This window comes from Pantherophis guttatus, chromosome 4 (assembly GCF_059756535.1).
Source record: "Pantherophis guttatus breed Tessera chromosome 4, ASM5975653v1, whole genome shotgun sequence".
NCBI lineage: Eukaryota > Metazoa > Chordata > Lepidosauria > Squamata > Colubridae > Pantherophis > Pantherophis guttatus.
In genome coordinates, this window is record NC_142066.1 from 2,649,749 (window position 1) to 2,667,858 (window position 18,110).

Sequence of the window (18,110 nt, forward strand, 5' to 3'; positions counted from 1 at the left end):
AACATCATCCCTGCAGAGATAATTTTACACTCTTTCAAAGGGCCCCGAAGATGGGGGTTTTGCCAGTGGGCCTGGGGACTCCAGAATGAGATTGTAAGCCACCCAGAGTTATCTTGTGGTAGGATGGGTGGCCATCCTACACATTCTCTCGCTCTCTCGTTCTCTTGCTCTCTCGCTATCATCTTTCTATAATATCTCTCTCCCTCTCTCTCTCTCTCTCTCTCTCTCTCTCTCTCTCTCTCTCTCTTATATCTGTCTAGCAGTCTAGTTGTCTATCAACCTCTATCTAGCTATCATCTATCTATAATCTCTCTCATAACTCTATCTATCTATCTATCTATCTATCTATCTATCTATCTATATCTATCTATCTATCTATCTATCTATCTATCTATCTATCTATCTATCTATCTATCTATCATCTTTCTCTCTCTCCTGTGTGTCTCTCTGTCTATCTATCATCTTTCTCTCCTGTCTGTCTGTCTGTCTGTCTTTTTATCTATCTTTATCTATCTATCTATCTATCTATCATCTATCTGTCTGTCTGTCTGTCTGTCTGTCTGTCTGTCTGTCTGTCTAGCCATCCATCTATCTATCTATCTATCTATCTATCTATCTATCTATCTATCTATCTATCTTATCTCTTTCACTAATCTCTCTCGCTTTCTCTCTCTCTCATCTCTCTCTCTCTTTAGCTATCATCTATCTGTCTATATTCTCTCCTTCCTATCTGTCTGCCTATCTCTCTCTCTCTCTCTTTATCTAGCTATCTATCTAGCTATCATCTACATATCATCTCTCTCCTGTGTCTGTCTGTCTGTCTGTCTGTCTGTCTGTCTATCTTATCTATCTATCTATCTATCTATCTATCTATCTATCTATCTATCTATCTATCTATCATTTCTTTCTTTCTCTCTTCCTTCCTACCTACCTATCATCTATCATAGTTTTTGTATTTGGGCTTTGATTTCTGTAAACTGGCTGGAGTCACCCCAAGCATATTGGGTGGCCAGGTACATTTTCTTAATAAAAAAATAATAATAGTAATATCGAAAACAAGGTTTTTAAAACAGAAGAGAAAAACAGGCTTTTCAAACATGGAGAAAACAGCCTCTCAACGATCGACTGGCAGCGATAGCCGAAACCCCTTCAGTCTTTGTATCTGCAGCGTGGGTATCCTTGCTCGGATGCCCCAGGACTTAAAACTGCTTTTGATTCACGGCCCCAATTCTTCGGGCTGACGCTCCCTTCTCCTCTCCCTTCCAATCCCAGCTGGAGATTTTCCACTTAGTGATGTACAGAAATTACCAGCGGAAGAACGACATGGACGAGCCTCCCCCGTTTGACTACGGCTCCGGCGACGATGACGGGAAAAGCGAGAAAAGGAAGAACAAGGATCCTCTCTATGCGGAGATGGAAGAGAACTACTACCGTTACGGCATCAAGCCGGACTGGATGACTATCCATCGGGTGATAAACCACAGGTCACTTTCCATTGGGCTGGAAGCCTCGGCATATTTTTATTTTACATATATTTTTAATCCCACCTTTATTACTTTATAATTAATTCAAGGTGGAGAATATACATCATATTCCTTTCTCCTCCTATTTTCCCCACAACAACAACAACAACCCTGTGAGGTCGGTTCAGTTGAGAGAGAACAAATAGCCCCACATCACCCAATCGGTTTTCATGCCTAAGGCGGGACTAGAACTCACTGTCTTTTGGTCCTCGGCCCAAAGACACTCAGGTGTCATTCCTGCCTAAGGCAGGACTGGAACTCACCGTCTCCTGGTGATTGGCCCAAAGTCACCCAGCTGGTTTCATACTTAAGGCGGGACTAGAACTCACCGTCTCCTGGTGATTGGCCCAAAGTCACCCAGCTGGTTTCATACTTAAGGCGGGACTAGAACTCACCGTCTCCTGGTGATTGGCCTAAAGTCACCCAGCTGGTTTCATACTTAAGGCGGGACTAGAACTCACCGTCTCCTGGTGATTGGCCCAAAGTCACCCAGCTGGTTTCATACTTAAGGCGGGACTAGAACTCACCGTCTCCTGGTGATTGGCCCAAAGTCACCCAGCTGGTTTCATACTTAAGGCGGGACTAGAACTCACCGTCTCCTGGTGATTGGCCCAAAGTCACCCAGCTGGTTTCATACTTAAGGTGGCACTAGAACTCACCGTCTCCTGGTGATTGGCCCAAAGTCACCCAGCTGGTTTCATACTTAAGGTGGGACTAGAACTCTCCATCTCCTGGTGACTTCAAAGTCATCCAGCCAGCTTTCAGGCCTAAAGCGGAACTAGAACTCACTGTCTCCTGGTGATTCACTCACTTAACCATCTTTCATGGTTAAGGTGAGACTAGAACTCACTGTCTCCTAGTGATTGGCTCAAAGTCACCCAGCCATCTTTCTTGCCTAAGGCAGGACTAGGATTCACTCTTCTGATTTCTACCCTGGTGCCTTTCCCTACTGTCTGAATTCTTAGATTCTTATACAGTGGTATTTTTTGTTTGTTTGTTTGTTGCATTCAGACTCACAGTGAGAAGCTATGTGCGTGTTAATTTCCTGATTCCATCAGCTGGCTTTGCAATCTTAACAACCGTTAACTAATACGGAGCACAATCAATAAACCCCTGATACGTTTGCTCGCGTTCTGCTCTTCTCCCTCCCTGACCACCTCCTGTATTGACCTTACGCAGCATTGACAAAAAGGGCATCTATCACTACCTGGTGAAGTGGCGGGACCTCTCCTACGACCAGTCTACCTGGGAAGAGGACGAAATGGCCATCCCTGAATACGAGTACCACAAGCAGGCCTACTGGTCACACAGGTAAGGGGGCCGTCATAGGGGAGAACGTAAGGCCTGGAGACTAAAAAACGTAGGAAGGACGGTTGCAGGAATTGGGTATGGCCAGTGTAGAGAAAAGAAGGACTGTTGTGGCCGGCCCCTCTCAGCAGCCGAATCAGAGGAGGAGGAGGAGGAGGAGGTGTGGGAGTGAGGCCCAGCATCAAGGCAACCTGGGGGAAGAGGGAATGGAGCTGGCAGAGAGAGAGGTGGAGCCTGGGCCGTCCATCAACCCTCAGATGGAGAGTCAACAGCCGCCAGGTCTGGAGCAGTGGTGGGTTCCTTCCGGTTCGGTCCGGTTCGGCCGAGCCGGTAGCGGTGACGATATGACGTCACTGAACCGGTTCTTCCCCCCCCCCACATTATTCTTACCTTTTATTTGGTCCCACCCCCAATCTATTGCTGCCTCCTGAGTCCCAGCTGATGACTAGAGGGAAAAAAACTGTTTAAACTCTTGCCGCGGGGCTTCAAAGGGCCGCCCTACAGCTGATCAGTGTTAAAAGCAAACAAATGAGTCGGGTCGTAAGTGCGAGGACCTTCCAGAAATGACTGACCAGCTAGCCACGCCCACCTAGTCACATGACTTCCAAGCCACACCCACAAAATAAGCCACGCCCACAGAACCGGTAGTAAAAAAATTTAGAACCCACCCCTGGTCTGGAGGTAGCTGATGAGGAAGAGGAGGAACAGCTGGGTCCAGTGCCTGACGCGTGGATGCGAAGGAGGCAGAGGAGAGGAGAACAGTGGAAATCTATGGGCCGGTCCTCGGGACGGAAGAGTCACTGCTGCTAGGGAAGCCCCACCCTAGCTCTGGGGATAAAAGGCAGGGGGCAGAGATGAATAGATGTGGCAGACAACTATTCATCTCCCTGCCGGACTGACTTGATAGCCTGCGGTGAGAGAGAGAGAGAAACTTTTTGCCGGGGCTGCCGGCGTTCCTAATTAAAGGAATCTTTGACTTCACTTCAGAGGGTTTGTCGTATTCGGGGAACCGGGTGAGAACGAGGACTAGGGGGGACATGATAACAGGATTCCAGCATTTGAGGGGCTGCCCCAAAGAAGAGGAAGGGATCAGATTATTCTCCGAAGCCCCTGAAGGCAGGAGAAGAAGCAACGCATGGAAACTCATCAAGGAGAGAAGCAACCTAGGAGGAATTTCTTAACAATGAGAACAATTAATCAGTGGAACAGCTTGCCACCAGAAGTTGTGGGTGCTCCATCCCTGGAGATTTTTAAGAAGAGATTGAACAACCATTTGTCTGGAATGGTATACGTCAGCATCTCCTGCTTGAGCAGGGGGTTGGACTAGAAGGCCTCCAAGGTCCCTTCCAGCTCAATTCTGATTGTGGCAGGCAGTGGCTGCTCCAGATCTTCAGGGATCAGGGAAGGGAAGAGGAGAGGAGGAGAGAAGAGAAGAGAAGAGAAGAGAAGAGAAGAGAAGAGAAGAGAAGAGAAGAAAAGAATTGATTAGGATAGGATAGGATAGGATAGGATAGGAGAAGCATTTGTCTGAAATGGTAGAAGGTCTCCTACTTGAGCAAGGGGTTGGACTAGAATGGTGATGGCGAACCTATGGCACGTAGCCATATCAGTGGGCACGCGAGCACAGCTCCGGCGCGCGCCAGCTGATTTTCGGGTCTTCTGGGCCCACCAGAAGTAGGGAAACAGGCTGTTTCCTGCATCCGGAGGGCCTGAGGGAGTGGGAAGGCCCGTTTTTTTTCTCACCTGGCTCCAGGGCCTCTCTAGGAGTCTGGGGAGGGCGAAAACGGCCTTCCCCACCCCTCCCGGAGGTCTTCCGGAGGCCGAAAACGGCCCGTTTGATAACTTCGGCCTCCGGCGGTGTGGAGAAGGCCGTTTTCGTCCTCCCCAGAATTCTAGAGAGGCCCTGGAGGCTGGAGACAGCAAAAAATGGGCCTTGTGGACCGACCGGAAGTTGTCAAATGGGCTGTTTTTCGGCCTCCGGAGGACCTCTGGGCGGGTGGGGAAGGCTGTTTTCGCCCTCCCCAGACTCCTAGGGAGGCCCTGGAGGCTGGAGACAGCAAAAAATGGGCCTTGCGGACCAACCGGAAGTTGTCAAATGGGCTGTTTTTCGGCCTCCGGAGGACCTCTGGGCAGGGTGGGGAAGGCTGTTTTCGCCCTCCCCAGACTCCTAGGGAGGCCCTGGAGGCTGGAGACAGCAAAAAATGGGCCTTGTGGACCGACCAGAAGTTGTCAAATGGGCTGTTTTTCGGCCTCCGGAGGACCTCTGGGCAGGGTGGGGGAGGCTGTTTTCGCCCTCCCCAGACTCCTAGGGAGGCTCCGGAGACAGGTGAGAAAGAAAAACGGACTTACCGGGCCATCGCGTGCTGGGAGCGGGTGGTGGTTGTGTCGCATGCATGGGGGTGGGGCACATAAAATTATGGGTGTGGGCACACGCAACACCCCCCCCGGCCCCCCCTCCTGGCACGCGATGGCAAAAAGGTTATAGCCTAGATTACAGACGTGTCAGCTCAGCCGTGTGGGCCTTAGTAGCAGCTTCTGGAGGGGACCTAAGATTGTCTTTTTTCTCTCTTCCTTAACCAGAGAACTAATTATGGGGGAAGATCCTGCCCAGCCTAGGAAGTACAAGAAAAAAAAGAAGGAATTGGCCTCGGACGACCCGCCGACTTCCCCCACCAACGATGTGAGTGATCCCTGTGCTATACCTCAGGGCGTACGGGTAGTCCTCGCCTTACGACCACGATTGAGCCCAACATTCCTGCTGTTAAAACGAGATTTTGCGAAGTGGCTTTTGCCCCCTTTTTTTAACGACCTTCCTTGCCAGTGCTGTTTAAGCGAATCCCTGCAGTTGTTAAGTGAGTCGCACGGTCGTTAAAGTGAATCCCACGGTCGTTAAAGTGAATCCAGCTCCCCCTCCCCTTGACTTTGCTCAGCCGAAGGTCGCCAAAGGGGATCCACGTGATCCTGGTCATAAATACGAGTCCTTTGCCAAGTGTCTGAATTTGGATCGCGCGACCGCGGGAAGGAGGAGGAGGAGGCAACGGTCGTTAAGTGTGAAAGTCATTTTTCCCCCCCAGGGCCGTTGTACCTTTGAACGGTCACTAAACAAACGGCTGTAGGTCGAGGACTGTCTGTCGTTGGCAAATAAGGGAACGGAGCACGGTTCAGGTTTTTAAGTAGGCTCACCTGGTGGTACCCTTTTCCTCTCCGTAGCCCACGGTGAAGTACGAAAGCCAGCCGCGCTTCGTCACGTCAACCGGGGGAACGCTGCACATGTATCAGCTGGAAGGCCTGAACTGGCTGCGCTTCTCCTGGGCGCAAAGTACGGACACCATCCTGGCCGACGAGATGGGCCTCGGGAAGACAATCCAGACCATCGTCTTCCTCTACTCGCTCTACAGGGAGGTAAGGTGGGAGAGACACCACCCCACCCACCCACCCCAATTCCGTGGCCTTGAGCGCCCTGGGCCTCGCTTAACGGCATGAGGACAATTGGCTTGACATAGAAAGGGGCTTGGCTTCTCTCTCTCTCCTCCTTTCTTTCTCTCCCTCTTTCTCCCTTTCATCTCTTTCTCACTCTCTCTCTCTCTCTCTCTCTCTCTCACTCATCTCTCTTTCATCTCTTTCTCTCTCTCTCGTCACTTTCTCTCATCTCTTTTTCATTTTTCATCTCTTTTGCTCATCTCTTTATCTTATCTCTTTCTCACTCTTTCTCTCTTGTCTCTTTCTCTCACTCATCTCTTTTTCATCTCTGTCTCTCGTCTCTCTCTCGTTTGCTCATCTCTTTCTCTTATCTCTTTCTCTCTCTCTCTCTCTGTTTCTTCCTCTCTTATTCCCTTAGTTTCTCTCTCTCTTCTTTCTCCACTTCTCTCTCTCTCATTCTCTTAGTCTCTTTCTCTTGTCTCTTTCTCGCTCATCTCTTTTTCATCTCTGTCTCTCGTCTCTTTCTCTCGTTCAGTCATCTCTCTCATCTTTGTCTTTCTCATCTCTCTCACTCATCTCTCTTTTTCATTTTTCTCGTCTCTTTCGCTCATCTCTTTCTTTCTTTCTCATTCCCTTAGTTTCTCTCTCTCTCTTTCTCTTTCTCCCCTTCTCTTTCTCATTCTCTCATTCTCTTTCTTTCTCGTCACTTTCTCAATCATCTCTCTTTTCATCTTTCTCTCCTCTTTCTCATCTCTTTCTCACTCTCTCTTGTCTCTTTCTCGCTCGTCTCTTTTTCATCTCTGTCTCTCGTCTCTTTCTCTCGTTCATTCATCTCTCTTTCATCTCTGTCTTTTTCTCGTCTTTTTTTTTCAGTCATCTCTCTTTTTCATTTTTCTCTCGTCTCTTTCTCTCTTTCGCTCATCTCTTTCTCTTATCTCTCTCCCTCTCTGTTTCTTTCTCTCTCATTCCCTTAGTTTCTCTGTCTCTCTCTTTCTTTCTCCCCTTCTCTCTCTCTCATTCTCTCTCTGTCTCTCTCTCTCTTTCTCGCACACACACACACTCTGAGACGCGGAGTTCATTGGGAGCCCAGCTTGTGCCCCTTCCTGCCCTTCCCTCTTTCATTCCCCCTCTTCTTTTTTCCTACGCTTGTGTTGGAAGAAATATACATTTGGGTTCAGTTCCAAGTAGGGAGAAAGAAGATTGGAAACATGGAGGCCGCTTCGAAAGACGGTTTTTAATGGAGAAACAGAAAACCACCAAGGACCTGTGATTCTGGGCCGCTGACCACACGGTTTGATTGAGCCCATGAATTTTTATACAGTTCGTTCTACAGCATTTTGTAATTTAGAGGTGTCTTTTGTTATTTGATTTTACAGTCGTGGCCAAAATCGTGGAAACCCTTTTGGGGAAAGTGTATTTTTGAGGTTTGATGGATAATAACATCACTTTTTTTTTGGAGTTTCAAGATAATCCTATTCCACTGCTGGAATGGGCTGGGAATAGCCCAGACCTTCGTAACCCAATGGAAAATCTACGGAGCCAACTCAAGAAACCGGTTAGTCAGAAGCGACCCAGCGATAAAACCCAGTTAATCGAAGCCATCATTCAGTCTTGGTTTCACATGATAACAGCTGCAGAGCTAAAAGACTGGGTTCCCTCCATGGGAAGACGTTGTAAGGCCGTCATTCATGCTAAAGGATACCTAACAAAGTATTAACTGACATGGGGATCATTTTTGTATATCTTGTTTTTTCTATGGTGATCATTTTTGTATCTCATTTTTTCTACGTGTTTCACTTTTCTTCTTTATACCGTAACTGCTATTCTAATAGCAAACGCTTCATAAGAATTACTGCATTACATTCTTGATTAAATTCTCTTTCCATTCATATTGTCAGCACTTCAAGCTGCATTTACTCTAGTGCTGACATAAGAAGGAGAAGCGGAGGCGTCTGGAAAGGGACGTTTGACTTTTCACCTACTTATTTTCCCTGGAGATAATATCCCCTAGGAGATGGGATGGGAGGGGGGAAATTCCTTTGAGCTGGAGCGGTAGATTAGGGGTAGAGTGACTTGGAAGATGGCCAATGAGTGCAGAGGAGTTGGGAAAGGAAAGGGAGGGTTTGGGGTCTGGAAGTCAGTGTTGGCTACGATGGAGTCGGAGTTAGAATGTCGTGCTTAATAAGTGGGAGTTTTTCATCAAAGACTTTGTTTGAAATGCAATTTATTTGAGACGACCTCGAAACCTGACACATATATAATTTTATGGTACTACTCCCCCAAAAAAGTGGTTGTCAGACTTCGATGCTATCTCAAAATAAATGAATTTCCAAACTGCCAATCTTTAAGGAAATCTTTTCTTTAATTGAGCACAGCCACCGGATCACGACTCGATGCGGACAAGACTGACCTTTTGCCCCCCCAATCCCTCCCTTTCCGATCCCCAAATCTCTGCTTCTCATTGGCTGTCTTCCAAGTCATTCTTCAGACTTCTTGTCTCGTCATTTCCCAGGAATGTCCCCCCCCTCCTCATTTCCACGACAACCCGACTTCAAAGGGATTTAGCAGGCAAAAGTTCAGAGCTTATCTCTCTCTCTCTCCTCTGCTCTCTGTGCCAGCGTTGAAGCGCTGACAGCTCGTTTTAAGAAAATACACTTTTCCCAAACGGTTTCCACAATTTCGGCCACTACTCTAATGAGTTTGTCTCGCAATGAGTCGGGAGTTTTTTAAAATCTTGTTTAACAAATGTCATTAATCCTAGATGCCGACTTTGAATGGATTTACCAAATCTGCATTTCTTAAAAAAGTTGGCCTCTTCGTTCTTACTTGGGGCAGGGAGCTTGAGTTCTCTGGAGTTTCTGTCTTTTAGAATAGATGTGTCTCCTTTAGGGAAAATATAATATTCTGCCTTTTTTTTTTAAAAAAAATATATTTCCTAGAAATATTTCTATTCTTCTAGGAGAGGGGCGGGTGCTAACTTTCTTCACTTGATTAATGCCCAGTTCCCCCTGGTAGCCTCTGCCGTGTTTGGCCTCCTCCGAGTGGCATCTCAGTTGTTCAGATTCTTCCTGCCTGCCTGAGCCAGATCTGGAGAGGCCTTTGAACGCCTCCTTTGCCCCCCCCCTCTTGGTTTCTCTGGCCAGAACAGCCATGGGGGTGTGTGTATGTGTGAGTGTGTTTGTCAGCACACTTGGCTGAAGCCCTTGAGCTGCAGGCTCTTTTTACAAAGATGAAAAGGGGGTGGATGGGAGATTTCTCTCTCTCTCTCTCTCTCTCCTTCCCTCCCTCTCTCTCTCTCTCTTTCTCTCCGCTGGAGCCCAGCAGCTGATAACTTCTAACAGCTCCAGCTGCTGTTTTCTTTAGCCCGAGATCAACGGGCTTTGCCACTCCTCCTTCCTCTCCAGAGAGAAAAGGACCAGACTTTCAAGGAAAAGACAAAAAAAAAAAAAATCACATTTGCCCGAAAGAAGTATTGGCTCCCCCCCACCTCTCCCTTAGCCAGCTCACGGCCGCCTGGGGGGTGGCGCGGAACAAAAACCAGCTTTGCGGACCTCCAGGAATCATCTTTTCTCAGAGGGGGATGCGCCTGGCTGCACCACGCGCCCGTGTCTCCGTTGCCGTGCGGCGCAGGGGTTTCCTTCCCCCCCCTCCCGTCTCCGCCGTGATCGCTAACATCTGTGCGATGTCGATTTGGAAGTCTTTGCTCCCCCCCCCCTCCCCGGCGGTGGCGTACTTGTCCCCGTGTTTTTGGCTGAACAAGACCCGAATCCTGGGTAGGGAGCGCGTGCAAGTGTCAGCTGCAGGCCAAAGGGTCCTTTTGCGAACAGCTGTTCTTTCCGTGTGAACAGCTGGCGCGGCTGGCGGTGTGTCAGTGATCCCAGTGGAGCCACAGGGGGAAACCTGGCTCCTTCTGGCTTTTTTTTTTTTTTTTTTCAATTTTTATTTTTATGAATGGAGCTCTCTTGGCGTAACCAGGCTCCCGGGAGCCAAAAAAGCGAACAGGCTGAGAATGGCTGCGTGGAGCTGAGTCAGGGAAGAGAGGAGTTGGGGGGGGAGGACACGTGGTCACGTTACCCATATAAATCGGCAAGTTTATTCCTTTATATATGTCAATCTTTTGAACCGCCCGTTTCTCTCAACAGAGGGGCTCTGGGTGATGCCCAGTTGAATCCATACGATCATTGTTCATCATTCTAGACCATGGTCTTAACGTTAGTTTACTTTATTGTCGTTGCACCTCGTACAACAAAATTAAGCCTTGGTAGTACAGTGGTCTAAAGCACCCTGTTATTAAGACCAGCTGCCTGCAATTACTGCAGGTTCGAATCTCGCCAGGCTCAAGGTTGACTCAGCCTTCCATCCTTTCTAAGGGAGGTAAATTGAGGACCCAGTTGTGGGGGCAATAAGCTGACTTTGTATAAATATACAAAAGGATGAAGGCTATTGCTTAGCACATTGTAAGCCGCCCTGAGTCTCCGGAGAAGGGCGGCATATAAATCAAATTAAATAAATAATAAATAAATAAATAAAATGCCATCTTCAGTCTACATCATACATAAGGTAAAGGTAAAAGTTCCCCTCGCACATACGTGCTAGTCGTTCCCGACTCTAGGGGACGGTGCTCATCTCCGTTTCAAAGCCGAAGAGCCGGCGCTGTCCGGAGACGTCTCCGTGGTCATGTGGCCGGCGTGACTCAACGCCGAAGGTGCACGGAACGCTGTTCCCTTCCCACCAAAGGTGGTCCCTATTTTTTCCACTTGCATTTTTTTTTACGTGCTTTCGAACTGCTAGGTTGGCAGAAGCTGGGACAAGTCACGGGAGCTCCCCCCGTTACGCGGCACAAGGGATTCGAACCGCTGAACTGCCAACCTTTCGATCGAGAAGCTCGGCGTCTTAGCCACTGAGCCACCGCGTCCCCTCGCTTTTCCCCCTTGATGTACATCATACCTTAAGAAAACTGTAAAAAATAAAACACAAACACACCTCCTTCTCATTCTGTGCAACTGAATTGAAAAACCCCTGATATTGCATTAGTCTTGCACTATAAAGTAGAATTCAATCTAGGGGTTGAAGCTGTTTTTCAGCCTATTTGTCCTTGTTTTAATTGTCCTGTACCGTCTGCCAGATGGTAATAGTTCAAAAAAAAAAAGATGAGATGGATCTTTAAGGATGTTTTGAACTTTCTTAAGGCAGCGGGAGCTATAAAGCTCTTCCAAAGAGGGGAGGGGGGGCAACCGATCCGTGTCTCTCAGGTTTCGCATGTTTCCAACCCATACGGTCCTGAGCTTTCTTTGGCCAAAGGGGTCCCGCCCCACTTGCCGATGGCGTCGATCCATCTGGTTTGAGGTCTCTTTTTGTGGGATGCTTTTGATCAAGTGGGATCCGTCCGTTCAGTACAATAAAGCCCAGGGCCGCCGTGGTGGTGCGGTGGTTAGAATGCGGTCTTGCAGGCTAATTCTGCCCGACTGTTTGCAGTTCGATCCTGACCGGCTCAAGGTTGACTCAGCTTTCCGTCCTTCCTTCCGAGGTCGGTACAATGAGGAGCCAGATTGTTGGGAGGCGGGGGCTGACTCTGCAAACTGCTTAGAGAGGACTGTAAAAGTACTGTGAAGCGGCATTGCTTGTGATGGGGAGGGAGGGAGGAAGGAAAAGAAGGAGGGAAGGAAGGAAGGAAGAAGAGAAGGAAAGGACGGTAAGGGGAAGGAAGGAAGTCATCTTGATGCAGTGGTTAGAGTGCAGTATTGCAGGCTAATTCTTCCCGCTGCCAGGAGTTCAATCCTGACCGGCTGAAGGTTGACTCATCCTTCCATCCTTCCGAGGTCGGTAAAATGAGGACCCAGATTGTTGGGGGGCAATATGCTGATTCTGTAAACCGCTTAGAGTGGGCTGGAAAGCACTGTGAAGTGGTATATAATACTAAGTGCTATTGCTGTGAAAACTGGAATAATACAACACATTGTTACAATTGTAATATTGTAATACTGGTAGTCCTCGACTTACGGCCACAATTGAGCCCCACGTTTCTGCTGTTAAATGAGACCTTTGTGAAGTGAGTTTTGCCCCATTTTACGACCTTCCTTGCCACAGTTGTTGTATGAATCACATCAATGGTTAAGTGGATCTGGCTTCCCCAAGGGCTTTGCTTATCAGACGGTCGCAAAAAAGGGAGATCGCGTGACCCCGGGGGGGTGCTGCAACCGTCATAAATATGAGTCATTTGGCGACCATCTAAAATTTGATCTGGTGATTATGGAATTGCCACAATGATTGTAAATGTGGAAAACGGTAATCGCTCACTTTCCCCCCCCCCCCAATCCCGTTGTTCCTCCGAACGGTCACTAAACGTAGTGTTGTACGTCGAGGATTGTTTGTAGTTCATCCCTGATCTGCTGTCCTCCCTTTTTTTTTGTCCCCACCCCTATCCAGGGCCACACCAAGGGGCCCTTCCTGGTCAGCGCCCCTCTCTCCACCATCATCAACTGGGAACGGGAGTTTCAGATGTGGGCGCCGAATTTCTACGTGGTGACCTACACGGGAGACAAAGACAGCCGTTCGATCATCCGGGAGAACGAGTTTTCCTTCGAGGACAACGCCATCAAAGGCGGGAAGAAAGCCTTCAAAATGAAGGCAAGTGAAGGAGAATATATATATCTATATATACTAGCTGGTAACCTAATCCTAACCCCACAGAAGCCTCCCCTATCCTATCCCCTTCTCTCCCTCAGCCTTGCCCCACAGAAGCCTCCCCTATCCTATCCCCTTCTCTCCCTCAGCCTTGCCCCACAGAAGCCTCCACTATCCTCTCCCCTTCTCTCCCTCAGCCTTGCCCCACAGAAGCCTCCCGTATCCTATCCCCTTCTCTCCCTCAGCCTTGCCCCACAGAAGCCTCCCCTATCCTATCCCCTTCTCTCCCTCAGCCTTGCCCCACAGAAGCCTCCCGTATCCTATCCCCTTCTCTCCCTCAGCCTTGCCCCACAGAAGCCTCCCCTATCCTATCCCCTTCTCTCCCTCAGCCCTGCCCCACAGGATCCTCCCCTATCCTATCCCCTTCTCTCCCTCAGCCCTGCCCCACAGGATCCTCCCCTATCCTATCCCCTTCTCTTCCTCAGCCGTGCCCCACAGAAGCCTCCCCTATCCTATCCCCTTCTCTCCTTCAGCCATGTCCCACAGAAGCCTCCCCTATTCTATCCCCTGCTTGCTGCTGTGAAAGTAAAACTGAAAGTGAAACTCCTCTCCTCTGCTTGTGTTTTGCATTTGGAACAGATTTCTTTTCAGGTGGGGAGGGGGAGTAGAACTCCTTAGGATCGGAGCGTGTTAATCATAATATAGGGAACACTAATGCTCTGATGGTCATTTCGAAAAATCCTTTCTTAGTGAGCACCTAGAAGCCAAGAGGAACATATGTGGGAAATTTCAAGTTTGTAGGCTTTACGGTTCCGGAGATTTTGTGATGATGTGTGAGTGGTATTTTGCTTTTATATATAAATATATAGATATATATTTTCCTGATCTACTCTGGTGCCTGCTGGGGGAATTTGATTGACTGTCGTCTTGATCTGAGGCTTGAAAGGCTTCCGTGTTGAGCCCTTCACCTGGGGGGGATTCCTATTGGGCCGCCTTGACGGCTTTCCTTAAAACAGGCAACAGGTGTCAACTTAGAAACGACAACGGGACTCGGCAATTTCGCCCAAGAAATAGGCCTCTGTTCAACCGTGACAGACCTGAATTATCGATTTGTGCTGATTTTCTGGGCCAGCAACAGTCCTAGGCAACCTGGGTCAACGGAAATAAGCCCTTAATTGAGGTCACATCTATTTCTTCTTCCCCTCCCCTCCTCTTATTGAGAGGAGCGTGAAACATTTTAAGCTTATTCTGGGTTTATTTATTTAGTTTCAAGCTTATTTATTGAATGTGGATCCCGCCTTTGTTAGTTTTGACACGGAAGTCCTTCCTCCTACTTTCCCCACAACGGTGAGGTGTGTTAGGCTGAGAGAGGGGGACCGTCCCAAAGTCACCCAGCTGGGTTTCATGCTTAAGACTGGACTAGAACTCACCGTCTCCTGGTGATTGGCCCAAAGTCACCCAGCCAGCTTTCATGCTTAAGGCAGAACTAGAACTCACCGTCTCCTGGTGATTGGCCCAAAGTCACCCAGTTGGCATCCATGCCTAAGGCAGAACTAGAACTCACCATCTCCTGGTGATTGGCCCAAAGTCACCCAACTGCTTTCATGCCTAAGGCAGAACTAGAACTCACCGTCTCCTGGTGATTGGCCCAAAGTCACCCAGCCAGCTTTCATGCTTAAGGCAGAACTAGAACTCACCATCTCCTGGTGATTGGCCCAAAGTCACCCAGCAGGCTTTCATGCCTAAGGCAGAACTAGAACTCACCGTCTCCTGGTGATCGGCCCAAAGTCACCCAGCGGCTTTCATGCTTAAGGCAGAACTAGAACTCACCGTCTCCTGGTAATCGGCCCAAAGTCACCCAGCGGCTTTCATGCTTAAGGCGGGACTAGAACTCACCATCTCCTGGTGATTGGCTCAAAGTCGCCCAGCCGGCTTTCATGACTAGAACTCCCAGTCTCCCACACTTTCTAGTCTGGTGCCTTAACCGGTAGACCCGTGATGGCGAACCTGTGGCACGCGTGCCACAGGTGACATGCAGAGCCATGTTGCCTGGCACGCCAGCTCAGCTCTGGCGCGCATGTGCGCGCTGGCCAGCTGATTTTCGGGTCTTCTGAGCCCACCAGAAGTAGGGAAACAGGGTGTTTCTTGCCTCCGGAGGGCCTGGGGGAGGTGGGGTGGGGAAGGCCCATTTTTCTTTCTCACCTGGCTCCAGATCTTCTCTATGCATCTGGGGAGGGCGCAAACAGCCTTCCCCAACCATTCGGAGGCCCGAAATCGCTCGTTTCCCAACCTCCGGTTGTATAGGAAGTGACATTTTTTGATGTCCCCAGCCTCCAGAGACTCCTAGCCAGTGCCAGGAGTGGGGGAAGGGGTCGCATGCGCGGTGGGGGGCACATAGAATTATGGGTGTGGGAACACGCGCATGTGTGAACCTCCCATGCCCCCACTCCTGGCACGCGACGGCAAAAAGGTTAGCCATCACTGCCCTAGATCAAACTGGCTCTCCGAGGAAGGTTTGTGAAACGTATATTAAATACTTGAGTTTGACCTCGTGCTGAGGGGAGGGACGGTCACCACCTCCGTACATCCTAAACAGGAACGTGGAACGCATTGTAATTTAACTCCAGCTGTGTGCAATTAGTAAGTTCGAATCTCGCCAGGCTCAAGGTTGACTCAGCCTTCCATCCTTTCTAAGGTAGGTGAAATGAGGACCCAGTTTGTGGGGGCAATAAGCTGACTTTGTATAAATATACAAAAGGATGAAGGCTATTGCTTAACGCATTGTAAGCCGCCCTGAGTCTCCGGAGAAGGGCGGCATATAAATCAAATTAAAAAAAAAAAAAACTGGTGACAGCGGCCTTCTTCTCTCCCTTTCTCCCCCTCAGAGAGAAGCTCAGGTCAAGTTTCATGTCCTCCTGACTTCCTACGAGCTGGTCACCATTGACCAGGCTGCCTTGGCCTCCATCCGGTGGGCCTGCCTCGTGGTCGATGAAGCTCACCGGCTCAAAAATAACCAGTCCAAGGTGAGAAGGACGGCAGCGGTGGGTTTGCGGTGGGCCTGGAGCTGGGGAAGGAACAGGAGGGGAAAGCCGGCTGCGGGCCCGTTTGATCGCTCTCCGCTCTCGATTGCAGTTTTTCAGGGTGCTCAACGGTTACAAGATCGACCACAAGCTGCTTCTGACGGGGACGCCGTTACAGAACAACCTGGAGGAGCTCTTCCACCTGCTGAACTTCCTCACACCGGAGAGATTCAAGTACGTTCCCCCCCTTTGCTTTCGAACGCGGGATAGACCCGGAAGCATTCCAGTCTTGGGGGGGGGTGGGTCTTTCGACGGGCCCGTTTTTGCTCATCCTGGCTCTCCCATTTCCTTTAAATCTTTTTTTTTTTCAAAAGCGTTTTTATTTTTATTTCTCATAAATACATTTACATGTACAGTCATTTCTCCATCATTTGTCATTCATCTTATCTTTTAACTTTCATTTTTCGTTTTTACTTTTTTGGGGCTGCTCTTTTACCCTTTACCTTTACTCCAACCTTTCTTCTTCTCCTCCCCTTCTCTTCCTCTTTCTCCTACTTTATTCGTTCTTCCTCTCCTTCTCTTTTCTACTTCCCCTTCTCTTCCCCCACTCCTCTCTTCTTCCCCCCTTCTAACCTTCTCTTCTACTCCTCTTTCCCCTCCCTTTTTTCCCTCTCCTTTTCCCTTTCTTCTTTCTTCTCTTCTCTCCTCTCCTCTTTTCCCTTCCTCTCTTTCCTTCCCCTCTCTCCTGTTGTTTCCCTTTTCAGTTCAATCTAGAGTGGTATTCGAGGAGCCCAGATTTTCTATTTATCTCTATTCTCATTTCAATTTCTCATTTGATTAATATTTATTTCTATTTCATCATTTGTGTACATTTTTATAATAATCTCACTTTTTCCCTTTTACCTCCCCCCTCCCCTTTCTCCTTTTACTAGGCATCATCTGGGTTTCTATTTTTCTGATTATTTTCTTTTCCCTATCTATTTTATCTCTGTACCCTTATTCATATTTCCTTTTTAACCAATTGTAAAATTTATTCCATATCCTTTAAATCTAACATCAAGGATCGTGTGGCTTTCCTTCTTGGGATCCAGCAGTCAAATCAACTTGGAAGCAGTGAGATTTCTCTGCCTTCACCTCGCCTCTCTTAGAGATGGCCCGTTACTTCCCCGCTCTTAATTACCGGACAATCCTCGGGGTTAGATCATGGGTGTCCAAACTTGGCAACTTTTAAAACTTGTGAACTTCCACTCCCAGAATTCCCTAGGAAAAATGATGCCATTTCAGACAAAATAGTTGTCCAATCTCTTCTTCAAAACCTCCAGTGATGATCGAGCACCCACAACTTCTGGTGGCAAGTTGTTCCACTGGTTAATTGTTCTCGCTGTAGGGAAATTTTTCCTGAATACCATGTTTCTTCTTTTCTTGATGAGTTTCCATCCGTTGCTTCTTGTCCTGCCTTCGGGTGCTTTGGAGAATTAAGTTTTTTGGGGGGCAGCCCCTCAAATATTGGGACACTGCTATCAGGTAGTCCTTCCTTTCATTAGACTAGACATACCCAATTCCTGCAACTATATGTTAGAATAGAATAACAGAGTTGGAAGGGACCTTGGAGGTCTTCTAGTCCAACCCCCTGCTTAGGCAGGAAACCTCCACCACTTCAGACAAATGGTTATCCAACCTCTTCTTAAAAACTTCCAGTGTTGGAGCATTCACAACTTCTGGAGGCAAGTTGTTCCACCGATGAATTGTTCTCACTGTCAGGAAATTTCTCCTTAGTTCTAGAAGCAAATTGAATTCGATGCAGCGTTGAGGTCAGGACGATGGGTTGCCGGCTCCAAGGATGGTCTTCATATCTTTTATCCTCTGGGCCTCTAATCATCTTTGTTGCTCTTCTCTGCACTCTTTCCAGAATCTTTTTTTATATTGTGGCGACTTGGGAGCTGAAGTCCACAAATCTTTAAAAAGTTGCCAAGGTTGGACACTCTTGCCTTCTAGAGGAAGCAGGGTTATTCTTGCTGACAAGATACCTTTGCAACACCTGAAGGTTGACCTACAAGAGCCCATCTCCTTGGTTGTATCACCTGGGTATGTGTGCAATGCCCAGGTGACTTGGGGAAAACTTAAAACAAAGTTTTGTGTCTGGCAAAATGGCTCCCTCTCCTGGCCAGATTGGGTATTGCCAACATTCTGTTTATTTCCCCCATTCTCTTGCGTT

At 48.4% G+C, this 18,110-nt stretch overlaps 1 protein-coding gene across 1 annotated transcript in view; it reads left to right on the forward strand.

The window, feature by feature from the left end:
* CHD3 (chromodomain helicase DNA binding protein 3) overlaps nt 1-18,110 on the forward strand; it is a 120,946-nt gene that overhangs the window by 53,651 nt on the left and 49,185 nt on the right. The window contains exons 11-17 of the mRNA XM_087891632.1: nt 1,273-1,484; nt 2,703-2,834; nt 5,412-5,511; nt 6,042-6,233; nt 12,678-12,878; nt 15,761-15,898; nt 16,008-16,129. Coding sequence (XP_087747758.1) covers nt 1,273-1,484; nt 2,703-2,834; nt 5,412-5,511; nt 6,042-6,233; nt 12,678-12,878; nt 15,761-15,898; nt 16,008-16,129 — 1,097 coding nt within the window. The remainder of the gene's footprint in view (nt 1-1,272; nt 1,485-2,702; nt 2,835-5,411; nt 5,512-6,041; nt 6,234-12,677; nt 12,879-15,760; nt 15,899-16,007; nt 16,130-18,110) is intronic.